The following is a 17745-nucleotide window of genomic DNA, read 5'->3' as shown; positions in this document are numbered from 1 at the left end:
TGGTTGGTTGATTGACTGATTGATTGCCATAGAGTTACATGGAGTAACCTAATCCATATGTAATTGTGGTTTTGTCTCTTTTCTTTCTTCTTTTTCTTAAGCTTAAGAAGGGTTTATTTATTTTATTTTCTCTTTTTAAAGAACTAGTTTTTATATTCTGTCTACATTTTAAATTTCATTTGCATAGATACGAGCTTTTATTTTTATTACTTTCCAATTGTTGGTTTCCTTCGGTTTCTTTGTGGTTTGGGTTTATTTTGTGGGGGCTGTTAATTTTTTAAGACATGTAATAAGTTCTATAATTTTTCATCTTTCATGATGAAGACATGAAGCTACTTTCCTCCAAGTATAGCTTCATTGAGTCCCATAAGTTTTGATGTAAATATTTTCTTTTTCAATACTCTTTAGATGGCTCTTAATTTCTTTTTAAATTCCTTCTTTGATGCAAAGTATCTAAGAGTGTCTTTCTTATTTCTGAGTACATCAGTGGGATTTTAAAGCTGCATGTATGTGTGTATATATATATATATATATATTTTTATTAAGACATAAAATAACCAATAGTCAGGGGCTCATGATCAGTGTGAAGCAGGGAAATTAGGTGCATTTGTTGTTGGCCTGTGAGGCCTTATCACAGTACAGTTGGTTTTTTGGGGGGGCTCTTTGAAGAATTGTGACTGGCTGGGCTTGCTCTCACAGATCTTTGGGTAGAGAATCATTAAGTAGGCAGTTAGATTTTTTTCTGACTTTTGCTAAAAAACACCTATACATCTCTTCTTTAAAGCTGTCATCTTTTCAACTTTCTAAAAAATTTCCAGAAAAATAATGGATTCTGAGTATGGTGTTAAGTTTGGAGATAGGATTTTTTATAGTTAAGTAAACCACAAAAGTTGTGCAGCTTACAGCAGGTGATTCGTGTTGAAAAAGTAATACACTTTTACAGGCAATAATCTCTTTTTTGTGTGTTTTGAAGTCCAAAGTATAAAAAAAATGCTCAAATCTTTTTCCCTCACAGACGGAATATGCACGGTTTGAGAATGGCCGATTTGTATACCGAATAAACCGCTCCCCGATGTGTGAATATATGATCAACTTCATCCACAAGCTCAAACACTTACCAGAGAAATATATGATGAACAGTGTTTTGGAAAACTTCACAATTTTATTGGTAACTGGTCTCTTTCCTGTTTTGTCAGACTCAGCCGTGAGGCTGGTGGGGAGGGTAGGCCTGAGAGGCACTGAGGCCTGGGCCAGGGGGACTGACTGGACTGTTGGGTTGGGCCGCAGGGGTCAGCTGAAGTCACACACCCATGGGGCGAGCTTGGTTTGGCTCCAGTCTGTGGAAGAGAAGGGGTCTCATCTGGCTGGGCTTGCTCAGCTTGGCAGAACTGGAATCAGGGAAGGGAGGGTGGGGGTAATAAAACTTAGTTCTCAGCTCTGGTTGCACATTAGAAAGTCCTGGAGAACTTCTAAAACTCCTGATGCCAGAGTTGCATCCCAGATCAACTGAATCAGATCCCTGAGGATGGCGTCTGGGCAGGTGTATTTTCTAGAGTTCCTTGGGCAATTCCAGTGCTTGCCAGGTTTGAGTCTCAGCAGCACCGTGGTACACAAATCTCACGTGAGGCACAAACTGAGTCAGCAGGTTTGTTCTTGAACCATACCTTGACTCATTTCATGAAGGATTTACAAGGCCTTATTATAAGTTACATACATTAATATAGCAAAATGTAAACTTCCAGGACCAGGAGAAATAGAAACCAGAATACAATAGCATAACTAGGAGTGGGGAGAGAATATCCATGGGCTGAAAAGTCTGGTCAAAACGTAATGGGCAAGGGGGAGGGTATAGCTCAAGTGGTAGAGCGCATCTTAGCATGCATGAGGTCCTGGGTTCAATCCCCACTACCTCTGTTAAAAAATAAATAAACCTAATTACCCCCCCCCCAACTGCTAAAAAATACTAAAATAATACAATAATAAAAATAAATAAAATATTTTTTAAACAAAGGAAAACATAAAAAGTTACCATTAATAAGCAAGCTAAGACTAGATATAAAACAGAAGCATAAAAGATACATAGTCTCAAAGAAAGTCTTAGCTGTTTCTTAAAAACCAGTGAGTCTGTTTCAGCATATTAAGGAAGATGTCCTCAAACCCTAAAACCCTACATCGCAGCACAACCAAGGGGAATATGACCTGGGAAAATTTTAGGTGTCTGTCTCCCACAAAACCCATGTAACTACATTGACTAATATGCTCGCTTGGAGCATGTGACTTCCATCCAAAGAACTTACCAGGTTAAATTGATTTTAAAACGTATCATTAAGCAACTATATAAATTCCTTTGATTTGAAGAATTAGTAGCTCTCAATAAATACCTGCAAGAAATAATTTTTTTTTTTGTAGGAAAACTGAAATTAAGCCAGCAATCCTGGATAATAAAAATGAAGTCATTTCACTGATAAACAGTAGAAATAGTATTTTCAGCACTTCCTCAGGGGTGGGGTCCATGAACCTGAGCAGGATGATAGCTGCTGGACATAGTTGTAGGTGCTTTACCAGGTGCGCTGGATACAAAACTCGCGTCACCATGAGCGGCTCCAGGCCTTACTGGCTGGCGGGCTAGACCCTGGTTTCATCAGGATGATTCAGGAATTGAGGTGGCTTTGTAGGTTTGGGGCCTTAATCGTGGCAATCAAACTAAGGAAGACAGTACCTGCACTGTGGGCCAAGGATTCTGATCACCTTTTGATTCATATTCAGGTAGACAGGTTGCTAGAGATTTTTTTTCCTCCTTTTGCATATCAAGCATGAAGCCTAAATAGAATACATTCTTTTATAGAAAGTTTGCAAAAAAGTGAGAATTCTCTTAGAGGTTCCAGGCACAGTGTTGAACCTTTTGTAGATATAATATGAAATTCTCACTGCGGAACTGTGAGGTCATTTTCCCTCCCATTTTATGGATAAGGAATTTTAGGCCTCCCTGAGGTCACAGAGCCAGTGATAGACATAACTTAAGATTTGAATTGATGGAAAAGACACTTTGCAGGATATTTCATGGTCATAGGATGAGAAGACTTGGGTTTAGGACCCGGCTCTGCTTTATGATGTTGGATAAGTCATTTAAAGTCTCCAGACCTCAGTTCCCTCCATCTACAAATGAAATACCCAGGTCTGCCCTCTGCATCTCAAAGATTATTGAGAATGCTTTCATTCTTTCAGCTGAACTATGGAGAGATTGTATTAGCTGCTGGAATACAGTGCAAATAAAACACAGTGCCTGTCCTACAGGAAATCTGGGCCTGGCGGGGGGGACAAGGCAGGTAAATAAACAATGACAATGCAGGGTCATGATGGCTGCAGTACCTGTGAGACAGACCTCATGGAGCACAGAGTCAATGAGCCACCTGAGCAAGCCCTGGTAGTTGAAGTAAGGTGGGGAATTCTCAGGGATGTTAAAAGATGATGTTTAAGGTACCTTGACAGATAAGCAGGTATTTTTCAGATTTGCCAAGAAGAGGACCATTCGTTGGGTGCATACTTAGGTGTCAGGTGCAAGGCTGCAGTGAACTAGACAGGCGGAGCTGGCGTCCTGGAGTCGTGAGGGAGGTGGGCATTCAGCAAGTACAGGTGATCACAAAATGAATGTAACTCAACTCTGGCCGCTGGCTGGTGGAAGTGGGAACATGGTGCCAACAGAGTGTGAATAGGAGGATGTGACCTAGTTCAGGAGGTCAGGGAAGGCTTCCCTGAGGACGAAACAATTGAGAGGTATCTGCCAGATGAACAGGCAGAGAGATAGCGAAGAATACTGCATGTAGGTGGGAATGCGGGCAGGTAGGGACTGTGGCCAGTGTGGGAAGAAAGAGGAGGGCCCAGAGCAGTGAGCTGGCCAGGTAGGAACAGCCAGACTGGGCACAGTCTCCTCCGCCTTGTAGGATGAGAACAGGTTTTCTCTTCATCCTAAAGATTTATAAATTTAAAAGAGGCTATTCGGTTTTTAAGCAATTTTTAAGAGTGTGTTGTCAGACTTATATTTCTTACAAGGTTCCTGTGGCTGCTGCATACAGCTGGAACTGGTGTCCAGCAAGGGTCGCTGCTAGTGGAGGATCCAGGTCAGGTTTGCTGGTAACTTGGGCTGTGGTGGTGGGAAGGTAGATGGATTCAGGAACTATTCAGGAGGGAAAGGCATCAAGACATGGCATTTTTTTTTGATATGGCATTGAGGGAGAGAGAGATTTCAAGGATGGAAAGCTTGGATACTTGGAGTATTGGATCTGGGAGGGAAGTGGCAGGGAGTGAGACTAGAAAAGCAGGTGGGTACCAGTACTGAAAAAAATATTACCCAGGGGGGGGAAATAGATAATCCATCACTGTATCAATTCATTTGTCAAAGGGTCTTTGGATTCAGGTAAAAAAGGGAGTTTTTCCTTGTCATTAGTATAACCTTAAACAAATTAACCCCCAGCTTCCTCCCCTGTCAAAAGGGGAGTGATATAGCACCTGCCCCTAGAGTTGTTGTATTATATGAGATACTTTCTGTAAAGCATTTAATACCAAGTAGATGCATAGTAAACAGTGAATAGATGGTGGCTATTACTCTGTGAATTTATGTTCATTCAGCAAATACAGTGGACCGTTGAACAACACAGGTTTTAACTGCATGGTCCACTTTTATGCAGAGTTTTTCCAATAGTAAATGCTACAGTCCTACACAGTCTGCGGTTGGTTGAATCCGCAGGTGCAGAACTGCAGGCAGAATAGGGTGGGTGGCCACAATGGGACTTGAGCATCTTTGGATTTTGGTATCTGCGGTGGGTCCTAGGACCAGTCCCCGTGGTTACCGAGGGAGGACTGTACTGATTAAATGACAGTTGTATGCCAACCACTAAGCTAGTTGCTGGGAAGCGTGGTCCCTGTTCTTCAGGAACTTACAGTCCACTGGACAAGATGGGCATTAAAAAAAAAAAAGAGAGAGATTCACACCAATCTACAGGTACTTGCAGACAGTGCAGTCTGCTGGGATGGGAAACTACAACTACAGGTACTCTGAGACTTTATCCCCTAGTCAGGCACCGTAAATGTGGATGCCTGAGGGGTAAGGGAGGCTAAATGGGCGGGCGTGAGGAGGAGAGGGATGGATTCAAGCGACTGGACTACAGGGGGGAGGCAGATGAGTATCTCACGATACATTTTGAAAGGTAAAGCCTATGAAACTGAAAAGAGGTATTGTTTGGCATAATTCTAGAAGATCATGGTTGTTCTTTTACTCAGCATATGCTTCGCTGAGCCTAGGCACTGTTGTTAAATACAGCTGGTGAGCAAGACACTCAGGGAGCTTGTGTCTCCCATTGGCTGTTAAGAAGCAAAATTTAGTAAAGTTTTAGGAATAAGGCAGGAGACGGTTCCTAGGATAAATGACTGTCACATGGGACAGAGTTATAGAAAATTCTATGTTGTACAGAAATTCCATGCATCCCCCCCAAAAAAACCCCACACTAATTCTTGTGATGTCTTCTTGGGCTCAGATTATGAGTGAGACCCCATCTGTAAGGTCTTTCTTACATCTGGGAACTAGGCCTAGGTAGGATTTAAGTGGGGCCTGTAATATCCTGAGTTTGTGCTTGAGGGGCAGAGTGAGGCTGGACAGGTCTCTGATAATCCACTTTCTGGACGTGAGACTTTGTATTCCTCTCCAAGTACATCATAGTCCTCATGGCACAGATGGAATATGTTTTCTTTCATGTGGTGTTTGATCCGGATGTACATATGTATATATTTTTTTTGTTTTTTTTTTAACAGGTGGTAACAAACAGGGATACACAAGAAACTCTCCTGTGCATGGCCTGTGTTTTTGAAGTTTCAAATAGTGAACATGGAGCACAGCATCATATTTACAGGCTTGTAAAGGACTAACCGTGGTTATTTATATATATAGATATCTGTATATACACACACACACGTGCGCGCACACACTCTCTCCATGTTCGAACGACTGACTGTAAACCTCACCACACAGGGGTGCTGCCCTGGCCCTGAGGTCACCCTGACTTTTCTAAATCCTGTTTGAGTAAAGTCATTTTTTCATGTGTTCATACTATCATTGTAGCTGTGAAGTTCTGGTACAGTTGTAAAAAGAGAAATCGAGTTGTTTCTGTGTGTTCTTCAGATCCACAGCCCACAGTTCCTCGGGAAGGTGAACCTTAAGAACCCACATCTCTGTCTGCAGAGACCTGTTTCTCATTGTGGTAGAAAAAAAAAATTGAGACAGAGCATTTACCATTGGACATTTACAGCCTTTATACAAATATATTTAGTTGGTTTTTTTTTTCAACATAAAATTCTTGTTTTAAGATACAAGTAAAATTAATCTTTAAATATAAATGTAAATTAGTACACAAAACTAAGAATCTTTAGACTTATCTTTGTAACTAATTAGGGTGGAAGTTATGAAAGAATGTAATTCACTAAATTATTTTTTAAATGAAACTTTTCTTTCTTTTTGAAACCAAATGTTAAAATATAGCCTTAAGAAATGCTTGATAGAAATATCCTAATGAGACAAATTTGTACTTTTTTCCTCAAGGTTAAAACTAATCTCCTAATCCATTAAACTCTTGAAACAGGTATTACAGAGGAAGAAAACTTCACCCCTTATCCTTAACATATATAGTATATTTAAAAAATATAAAATTGTATTGTACTAATGTGATGATTATTTAATGAAAAAGAAAAGATGGCTCTTTTTGCAATAAGTAGATAAATACTGAAAATCTAAACTTACAATGTTTATAGTCTTGTGTGTGCAGTTATATTTTATATGGACAACCAAAATTTTTTTATTAAGACAAGTAAATCTTTGAACCACTAAAATTTAATAACAAAAATTTTAAATTGGCATGAATACTGCACTGTGAGCTGCAAATTATAGAAAACCCTGTGGCTGGGAGAAATTTCATTAACCAAACTCGTAAAAGGCTCATCAGTTTTAGGATCTCTGCTCCCCAGAAAATTGCAAGCATCCTTACCAGCCTGTGGATAAATTATTTCTGGTGATCCAGTGTGCATATTACCCTGCTATAACTATATGTGTATGTGTGTGTTTGTGTATACATATGTACACATATACGCATATAATTATTCAACACGTATTTATTAAACATCTATTCAGTGTCACCCAGTTTGCTAGGTGCTGATATGTGTATATTTTTCAGTCTGTGTCCGTAAATCTAGATGTATTCTCTAAGAACACCCATTTGTTTACTTGGCATCTCTCAATAAGTCACATCACTTGTTTGACTGAGGTTGGAGAGACTCTATCTCTGCCTTTTTCAACTAGGCTCATTTTGGAGGTTCTCTTCCCAGGAGAGATTCAACTTTCCAACCCAAATAATTCCAAAGCATTGTCCAGGCAGAGCTGGTTTGACGTGGCCACATGTCTTGGGGTTCTTCCCATAAGTGCTTCATTGGGAAGGGGACAGGACATACCTTCCAACTTTTCAGAGGAAAGTGACATTTTTATAATTGTCAGGAATATGTTAACATATATTACGTTAAGTTGTGAAACATGTCAAGACTTTTACATCAAGCCAGAAAATAGAAACTTTGTTCTGTCATATCCAAGTAATGTGCACACCCTCTTGCCTGTCCCACCACCTGCTCTGACCCTGCTTATATATTGGTTAGTGTCTGGTGGTCATGAGCACGAGGGTGTGGCTGGCTCATGGCAAACAGAAGAACATTGGACCAAGCCTGACCTCTCCCAAACTCATGACACTGGTCCCTGGGAAGACCAGAGGAGAAAGTGCAGAACTTTCCCCTTTTGGAGTGTGCATCCCTTACATAAGCCAGTAGGATGGTGTGCATCTTCCTTACATAAAGAGACCACAGTTTGTTCCCTGCTGTCAAGTGGGGCTTTGGCGAATTGCCCCAGTTGTGCACCCTTCCATCTGGTCTTCAGCCCAGGCATTAAGCTTCTTCCATGATCATCATATTTACAGTATGTTTCTTTTAGTATGTTTAGTTCTCTTAGTATGTTTCTTTTGCTCCCATCTCCTGCATCTTTACTCAAGAGAACCCCTGCTCTCTCAGGACCAAGGGGTTCAAATGATCTTATGTGGCTAAAAGCTAGGCTGTCCCAGGGCTTTAGGGGAAGAGGTATCTGGCTCACGTTCCCACCCAGGAATGGGGGGCTCTTCTGCGCTGCCATAGGGCTCTTGGGATTTACTTTTTTCAAAGCACAAATAGACTGAGACCCATGCACAGCAGCTAGAAGGCAGTTCTGTTGGCTGCAGAGTAAGTCACACTCTGGTCTGCTGAATTCGTAGAGACAGGCTGGGCCTTCGGATGCTTGTCCTCTTCCTCTGAATGCCTTTGTAGTTGAGTTTCGGGGTTTACCTGGATGACCTTGAGCATTGCTGTTTGCTCTTAGAACAGGTTTACCTCTTGTCTTGTTCTTCTAAAGTTCTCTCCAGGGCAGATGTTTTCCCTGTCTCCACCCTGGCCTAGGTACCCAAATTCTTGACCTTTCTCCGTCTCTCCCAAATTAGAGCCTGAGATGATATTTGTGTTATAACATCTAATCCATGTCTATCTTTGGTCTTTCACCATTTATGGCAGAGTCTTCTCCTTTTGTCTGTACAGCTTTTAAAACCATAAAGAAACATTTCCAAAGCTCTGTTCTCACTGCTCTCTTCTGGGTGCTCTATCTCCTGGTGACCCTCCACCACCAGGATTGATTCAGGGACATCTTGTGCTTTCACTGTAGAGTTGAGAGGCCAGTTTCCACAGCCTAGATAGGGAGAAGCTGAAGAACTGGGCTTCAGTCTCTTGGCATTCATTTCCATCTTAGCAAGAGACCTGAATGAAATCGGGGCTTCTTCAGAGCAAGTCCTAGAATCCCAGACCATCTAAGCTACCCAAGACCAGGGTTTCTCGACCCTGACTGTTGATGTTTGGACCAGATCGTTCTTTGTGGTGCGGGGCTGTCCTGTGCACTGTAGGAGGTTTAGCAGCATCCCTGGCCTCTGCCTGCTAGATAACACCCTTTCCCCAGTTGTCACAACCCAGAATGTCTCCAGACAATGCCAAATGTCCCGCAGGGCACAGATCACCCTTGGTTGAGAACCACTGCCCTACATCTGACAGGTCACAAATACCGTATTTGAGATTTTCTTTTTCTTTCCATCTTACCCTGAGAAAGCTTCTCTCCTGGGCCATCAAGAGACAGGGAGGAATATTACTCACATGACATTGTGCCCATGTTTCTTCCTGTTTCAGAACTTCTATTTCACAACAGTCTCTCTTTTCCAGGTATTCTTTCCCCCATCCCCAGGGGGATCGGGAACAGCGGCTGACCATCATCCCTGTAACCATCTCACACCTCTTTAAAGGGTAGTTTTCATTTGCTCTTCATTCCTTATTTTTCCAGGTTTAAAAAAAAGAACCCCACCTGTTGTCATTATTTCTCATAAGCTTATGGTTCTCATCATCAAGCCCTTAATCATTTCAGTAAATTTTCTCTGGTCTTCTACTTCCAGACTTAACACTAAATGCTGTTTGTAGAATTTACTGAAACCTCTGGAATATTTCTTTTCATCTTTAGGGATGGAGGAGAGGTTTTGGGAGAGGACTAATAGAATTTTTTCTCCAAGGAGCTATGAGAGGGCACAGTCCACAGGCATACCTCGGAGATAGCATGGGCTCTGTCCCAGACCGCCACAGCAGAGCAGATACCGCAGCGAAGCCAGTCACGGGAATTATTTGGTTTCCCAGTGCATATAGAAGTTATGTTTACGGGGGAGGGTATAGCTCAGTGGTAGAGCGCGTGCTAAGCATGCACGAGGTCCTGGGTTCAATCCCCAGTGCCTCCATTAAATAATAAATAAATAAATAAATGAAAAATAAATAAATAAAACTGATTAATAAATAAATAAGACTGATTACTCCCCCCCCAAAAAAAGTATGTTTACACTATGTTGTAGTCTGTTAAGTGTGCAATAGTATTATGTCTTAAAATCAATGACATACCTTAATTTTAAAACACTTTATGGCTAAAAAATGCCAAAACAATTACAATAGTAACATAAAGATCACAGATCACCAAAAAAAAATTTAAAAATAATGAAGAAGTCGAAATATTGCAAGAATTATCAAAATGTGATACAGAGACATGAAGTGAGCAACTGCCAGCAGAGGAGTAACGCCAACAGACTTGTTTAACAAAAGGTTGCCGTAAGCTTTTGATTGGTAAATAACGCAGTATCTGCCAAGCGCGATAAACGAGGTATGCCTGTACCCTCCTTTGCTGGGTCGATGAGAAAGTTGAAGCCCAGAGAGGAGATGACTTGCCCAGAGTCATCAGCTAGTGACAGTAAAAGCGAGGCTCTAGGACTCCTGCCACTTAATCCTTGGCCTCTTCTGCTGGGTCGTTCCTCTTTGGTGCTCGTGCCGAGGTGATCCCCACGAGTGTGTGGACAGGGTCGGTGCAGAAGAGAGAGGGGGACTCAGGCCCCCTTCCTCTGCCGGAGCAGCAGCACTGCCGGGTGTCGGTGCTGCTCCTCGCACCGCGGTGTCTCGTCTGAGAGGCACCCACGAGCAGACTGGAAAGCTGATGAGCCTTTTCCTGACCCTGAGGACAGCTCACCTGCCACAGGCTCTGAGTCAGGTTCCTCTTTGCAGAAGCATCCCAGCAGCAAAAGCCCCACACTCGGACCAGCCAAAAAACAGCCCCTGTTCCCAGCACTTGGTGTTACAAACCCAAGTCTTCTCCAGGTCTCAGTACTGTAGTGGCTTTTGCAGTTTGCTTTTGTACAAACGTAAATTATTTAAGTCACACAAGATGACAGTCAATTTTTCAAACCAGGTACATAGAATCCGTATGATTTTGTCTGTGCTCTGGTACACTACACCTGTCCTAATGAAGGGTAGAGCCAATTTTATGTGTTGGTGTTCACACCTGTGACGTTAAGAGGATACATCTGCATTGCTTATTTCTTTCTGTTGATGTTTCTGTGGCAAAGCCCTGCACATGTCATTTCTGAAAAGCCTTAAATCTCTGCGATGTCGCGTGTAGGGTTTGCAGTGCAGAAGGCTGCCTCGGAACTGTGAGCCCTTTTGTAAGCTGGAAGCATTTCTATTACTACTGTTACTTTTTTAGGAAGTTTTAAATTCAGAGCTGCCAAAGCGTTCCAGTAAGCAGTGCCTTAGTGATACTTTAGTCGTGCCGCCAGCCTTTTCTTACACCAGATCTCAGCGTCCCTTCACTGATTGGCCCGGTATTTTAAAACAGAGCAAGCAAGCGTTGTTTTCATTTTTGTTTTGTAAGCCCATTTTTCTCCAGTTCTCTTGAAGACTGACTCCTTGGTCTAAATCTGAAATGAGCAGGAGTCAGTTCATTGACCACACTGTCCAATGTCTATACCAAAACAGAAGATTTTGCAACTTCGTAGTTTACTATGAGAAGCAAATTGTACACTTTTGATGTTGCCTTTTAAATTCACGACCAAATACTTAGCTATTTGTGAATCTTCTGCAGTCTAGCATGAAAGTGCCTTTGGTTTGAGATTCCAGCTTAGAAAAGTGCTGCCGTAACCACGATAATTTGTAGAGAGACCAAAAATCTTTCGAGATCACCGTAATGCCTTTGGTGTACCGGGGTGAGTCACTCACCTACCACAGGCCTCTGTTCACGTGAGCCCGACGCGGACCCTGCCTGCTGTGAGTCTGTCTGCGGTGGGGGGACCCCCGCCGCCACACTCCCCAGTAGCACCCGGCGGCAGGAGGGACCCCAGGAACTGGTGTGTTTGTGTGCCAATGCCCCGGTGCGCCGTCTCCGCTCGTCACCTGGCCCCATGTCCGCCTGGGGGAACTTCCACACCGACTGCAGAGTCTCGGCTGGTGGACAGACGGGTCCTTCTCCCTGTGTCCGAGCTCAATCTCTGCGGAGGCTGGCCTCTCCCCTCCAATGACAGCGCGCACTTCTCTGGTTTATGCGGTGATACCGTTTTGAAAGTTGGAAGCCTCAAACTGAGATGACAGTGCAGAACAAAAATGGGTTAGGGTCATTACAATCGAAGTGTTCTTCTTAGGGTGAAAATGTTGACTCTGAGTGTTGTGTCTGAATGTGCTATGAGAAACTTCCAAAGAGCACCGCTCACAATTTGGAATTTTCAAAGAATGAATGTTCCAGCCCTCCAAAGGGCAACTCTTTTAGAGTCCGTGTTGGCTTTTATCAAAACCTGGTATAAACTGGGAAAACTGATAGGAGGAAGAGACGTGAAAAGGACGAGAAGGTGAAAACACCAGCCAAACAAAAGCCAAGACAAAAAAAAAAAGATTTTTTCTTTACCATTATAGACTTTTAAATGACATCAGACAGCTTTGAAAGTTAGCCTCTGAGCACTTCATGTGTATGATCTGTCTGTCTCTACCTGGTGTCTTTAAGGATACCCTCTTTGGGTTTTCCAGAATTTCAGGAGTGATTTCTGTCCACCCAAGTTGTGAGTATTCGTAGAAATTTCTACAAAAAAAAGAAAAATCAAATGAAAAGGAAAATGCCTAGCACAAGTTACAGTTAGCTGCTTAAGTTCAGCCCCTCCCTGTCACGTCAGGGCTACACAACTTGAAAGAAATTAGTCAAAGATTTGTTTTCTTGCTTCCCTGTCAACTGTTACTGTGCTTTGCTTGGCAAGTTTCTCTCATTAACTCTTTGCTTTTATATCATTAAGAATGAAGGTTTTATGTTTAAAATTTACTGCATTGCAAAGGATAGTCTCACTGAAGTCACGCACCATTAAATGAGATGAAATACTTGTATTTATTGTCCTACTTCCTAAGCCGTTCACTTGTTTTAGTCTCTGTGAATTTGCATTGAGTCCGTCACATGCCCCACTGTGTCACTTTGGTCATTGAAACGGCATTTATGTTCCCTCTTGTCCATCATTAGGTGGAGTCAGATTCCAGGAGAGTCCACCTCTGCCGGGCTGACTCTCTTCTGTCTGCCTTCCGTGACGAGACTGTCGTCCTGCCCCTTTTTCTAAGAGAGGCTGACAGAATCTAGGCGTAAATCAGTTGGAAAACAGTCTCTGATCTTTCTTTCTCTCTCCCTCCCCTCCCTCCCTTTTTCTTTCTTTGTCTTTCTCTCTCTTTCTTTTTTTACATCAGTTATTTTCCATGATTAGTTTCACTGTGTAAATTAAATATTAACTGCACTTCTTAAAAAAAAATACATCTTCCTGTTACCTCCTTGCAAGAGTCACTTCTGTAGGCCTTTTTCAATAGGCTCATGACTGCAGATAAGGGAAAAAAACAAGTAAAAACAAAAACGACGTGCCTAAAAAATGACAAAAAAAAGTTTTGTAACATTTAAAAAAGAAACCTGAATAGCCTTTAATTCTTTAATATGCTTAAATTTTATGTAAATCGGTTTTTGCCACGTGTGTTTGTTCACATTCTAAATGACTTGATGGGAAGCTCACAGTCTGTGTCTTCGTGTCACGTGTATAAAACGGGCTTGTGACGTAAGCGTTTCATCCGGTCAGTGGTTCCTTTGATATTGTACTGCTGCTGGGAGGGGGCTGGGGAGCCTGCCTTTGGGCAGTAGGGTTCCTCCTGGGTAGATCGGAGAGGTGGGGGGTGGGGGGCAAATTCTCACGTATGTTTTCTTAACCTATTTGCAGAAACTTTCAAAAGGCATTTGGTTAAACCTCTTGGCAGTACAGTATTCTTGTATTTGTTAACGTCTGTGTTTAGGTACTGGTACCTTTTTGTTTTAAAAATGTTCTAAGTGTTGGCTTTAAAGTGAATTTATCTTTAGTATGATAGTTATATGAAAATTATAGGGTTTGTGTGCAGAGAATTTTTTTATAAAGTGCTTTGTAAAAAAAAAATGTATTCTAGCTTTTGCGGTACATATGTGTGATAACTGTAATATCCATGACAGTTAAGTGCAATTATTTCATCACTCTAAAAATGCTATTTTTGTGTCAGTTCCTGCAGGTGTTTTCATGTCTTTGCAAAGTGACACATTTTGATGCCTTCTTGATAAAGTGGTAGACATTTTGTAGCTTTCTAGAAACTTTGTATTCATACGGTATCAATGAAAAATAAAGAAAATGAAAGTGTGGGTCACCTTTTTTATCTGCAGAAGTGTATGTTGTTGAAAGGTGCTTTGTGTGTTGTGGGTGAACATGTGCAGGACAGAGTAAAGGAGGCTGAAGCCATGATCATTTTGATGGTGTCCACCAAGCTCAGTAATCTGAATGTGAGGTCTTATGTCCAGCAGGGTTTCTTAAGTACATCCATTGGACAGCTAGTCTGCCTGCCTGCCTGTCCCTCTTTAGTGCTTCATTAAAACTGTTAACCCAACCTGCCTGGTACCTGCCAGGAAGCGGGGGTAGAGCAGAGGATGGGGGCCAGAGGTAAACGCAGCATGGTCGGTGCCTGCACGGGGCATGGCTGAGCTGCAGCCCCTGCCCCGTGCTCAGGTGTGTGCAGCACACTCACGCATCACAAAGCCTTGGATTCACTGAGTGTTCACTGCATGCTGGGCACTGGGCCAGTGTGCTGGTACAGTGTGTGTTTCTCACAACAGTCCTAATGACAGTGATATTAGTGCCCCCAACTGATGCTCAGAAAGGGCAGGTCATCCAGAGTCGTGACTGGTGAGTGGTGGAACCTTAAATAGGTCACCCTGGCTCTGAAGTCTTACTGTGGCCCACTGAGACTCAGTGGAAGCAGCTCAAGGCTGGGGAGAAATCTGGGGGCGGGCACTTTAACCAACAGTGACCTTGGGCTTCTGACAGCAGGGCCCAATGTACCCTGGGATCCTTTGGTTTGAACTGGCCCTCACAAGGTCTTGCTCTTCCTCATTTCTTTGAAATCTGAGGTTAAAGCCAGCCTCAAATCCCAAGAGGCGCTGTGGGACAGTGGGAACAGAGAAGAGATTACGTTCCAGCCCTTTGGAAGAGACATTTTTAGCAAGCTACAGTTGGAGAGGAAGGCTGTTGTCCAGTGAGCTGCTCAGGGCAGAGGGAAGGGAACTGTGGGACATCTTGTTGAGACCCTGTTAACATGCCATGTGCCTTCATCGTCACAATTTCCTTTCACCTACATCCTCTTGAATAAAGGAGTCATTTCCAGTTTTCCAGTAAGGAAATTGACGCCCAGAGAAGTTAAGTCCTTATTAAGATCAAAAAAGCTAGGAAGTGGCAAGAACTTAGAGGTGGGAAAACCTCCTCCCAGTCCTGGCTCTGCCGCTGGCCGTGTGGCACTTTTTTTGCCCTCTACCTCCTCCGCTAAAGCAAGGTGCTTTAGTACATACATCACAATCATCCCTGTTAGTGCCTACAGTTCCAGTAAACTTGAGTTCAGCAAAAATAGTGACATACTCAGTGACATAACCTCATTGAGTAAAGGGACTGAGGTGCACAGGGGAGGGGAAACAAGGCTTCCTGGAGGATGGGGAACAAGCAACTTTGCTGGGAAGCCCTGATCATTTCTTCCTGCCTTACTACTGGCAGAGGACTCTTGAGCGTAGCTGCTGCATATTGAAAGCCGAATAAACTGCTGTTAAGTAACAAGTGGGCAGCCGATACAATTCCAGGTCAGAAAGCACAGTGTCGTGTGAGCCGTGAAGCCTGAGAGGTTTTTAAATGGCCTTTGAAGACACTTGTGTCCGTGTCAGATTTGTCTGGGTTGTTGGAATGAGCAAGTAGACTGCTGACAGCTAGACTGCATTTTTTCAGTAAACGTTCTCCCGTTTGCTTTGGCTCCCAAGAAGCTCAGACCGAAAAGGTGTGCTCTGAACTGATGACAAGGAACCAACTAAAGTACAAAAGCACTGAAAGATGGAAAATGAAGGATGAGAAATACTCCAGCAAAACACCAAGAGAAAGCTGACATCTCTGTATTATTCTCACACTAATGAGGCTTAAGTCAAAAATTATTAGAGTTTTTGAGAATTACTTCAAGGTGATACAGGTTTTAATTAACTAGGAAGGATAAAGGATTCTAAAGTTGTATGGACCTAATGACATATAGTTGCAAATTTATACAGCAAAATTTGGCATTCATGACTATAGTGGGAGATCTTTATACAACTAAACTCATTCAGTTATTTATAGATAAAGAGGGCCAAAAAGATGTAGAACACAGAGAGTTTGAAAAGCATAACTTAATGCCCTGCTCTGATTTACAGAATGCAAATTAATGAACTCAACACTTGGAAACTATACAGTATTTTCAAATACACGAAGAATTTTTATGAAAATTGATGTGTCCGAGGCCAGGGGGTCTGGAAACGATGGCCTGGGCGCCAGCTCTGGCCCACTGCCTGTTTTTGTAAAGAAAGGTGAATTAGCACACAGCCGCTACTGTTTGTTTGCTTACTCTCGTGGCTACTTTGATGCTGCAACAGCAGAGCTGATTAGTTGTAACATACCCTGTAGCCCACAAAGCTTTAAAAAAATTACTACCTGGCCCTTTACAGGGGAAGGGGGAAAAAAAAAAAAACCCGTTAGCTCTCACTAAGCCAGAAAGCAAGGTCCTGCATTCAGTAATCCCAAGAGGATGTGTGTTTCCCACTGCCCAGTGTATAGATACTCAGGCAAATGGCACTAGATACCTTTGATGCCCTTATGCGGCATCATAATTTCCTTCCTCAGTGCCTCAGCATCCCCTGTGCTCAGTGAGCCCTGGGTCTAAGAACAGGCTTAGATCTGCAAAAGGTGAATGAAGGACGGTGAATTTCATTGCAGCAGCTGATATCTGCTCATGTGGTCTTGATTTTTAAAGATTCAAAGAGTCAAGCAACACCTTGGAAGGCTGCCCATCTCTTCTGTCCCCGCCTTGCTGTAGTCTGTTAGCCATCTCCCCAGGTCCCTGTGGGACTAGGCTCCTTGGTTGCCATGCCTGGCTGCCTATTACGGTGATCACTCCTTTGCCTCTGACAGCACAGTGCTGCACCTGGTCTCTGCTGTTCCAGACCCTGTCATCTCCATTCATACAAGGGAACCCAGTTCCACAGCAGCATCCCCTGCCATCAGCCTTGGCCTGCAGGCCACCACCGACCTTCTCAGTGATGCTCCCCCGTCACTACTGTTTTAGTGAAGACAGTATCTTCTTGGCCTTCTGGAGCACACGTTCAGATGATGGGTCTTATACTATAAATCCATCCCTGGAGCACTGGCTCTTTGAACTTTCTGAGTACTGAGCATTGCATCAGGGCTCTGCCAAGGCTTCAAGGAGCCTCCTGCCGGGACACTGTCTGGCTGACAAAGGATCACCTCCAGTTTTCTTTGCCTGGATGGTAAATCCTGAATTGCAGAGGAGCATCTTATAAAGTGATAAACTCTCTCTAATCTAGCCCAATGTCATGTCCTCTGAGTTCCTCCTGGGAAGAAGGGTGCAGACCAGCCAAATCCTGCCACTTTTTTGCTGATGGTCTCTTTCTTCCTGAATTAAGGACTAGACTTCCTCAACGGACCATGTTCATTGGGCTAGAAGCAATGGGATGAGGTGGGGCAGATCTTGGGGAGGCAAATGAGGTCTCCAAGTAGAGGAGGCTCCTGTCCATCAGCAAGAGGGGTGGACCACCAGCCCGCAGGGTTCAGAGAACTCAGGCTCAGAGCGCTCAGTGTTTCCACTCGGATGTCCCCACTCCATGTTCCAGGGTCCCGTTCCCTACCTAGTTGGGCCTGACAGGAGACTTGCGAGAGCTGCAAACTCAGCTTTGTCATTTCT

The 17745-nt window shown here is 43.1% G+C and overlaps 1 protein-coding gene across 6 annotated transcripts in view; it reads left to right on the top strand.

Moving 5' to 3' along the window:
- TEAD1 (TEA domain transcription factor 1) overlaps positions 1–14133 on the top strand; it is a 244209-nt gene extending 230076 nt beyond the window's left edge. For all 6 annotated transcript variants that reach the window (XM_031460006.2, XM_064492570.1, XM_064492569.1 and 3 more), the window contains 2 exons: positions 1016–1168; positions 5806–14133. In XM_031460006.2, coding sequence (XP_031315866.1) covers positions 1016–1168; positions 5806–5919 — 267 coding nt within the window. In that variant the 3' untranslated portion in view covers positions 5920–14133. The remainder of the gene's footprint in view (positions 1–1015; positions 1169–5805) is intronic.
- The last annotated feature ends 3612 nt before the right edge of the window (positions 14134–17745 follow it).

The sequence above is a fragment of the Camelus dromedarius genome, chromosome 12 (genome assembly GCF_036321535.1).
Source record: "Camelus dromedarius isolate mCamDro1 chromosome 12, mCamDro1.pat, whole genome shotgun sequence".
Classification (NCBI taxonomy): domain Eukaryota; kingdom Metazoa; phylum Chordata; class Mammalia; order Artiodactyla; family Camelidae; genus Camelus; species Camelus dromedarius.
This window is presented reverse-complemented; position numbering and strand designations above follow the sequence as displayed.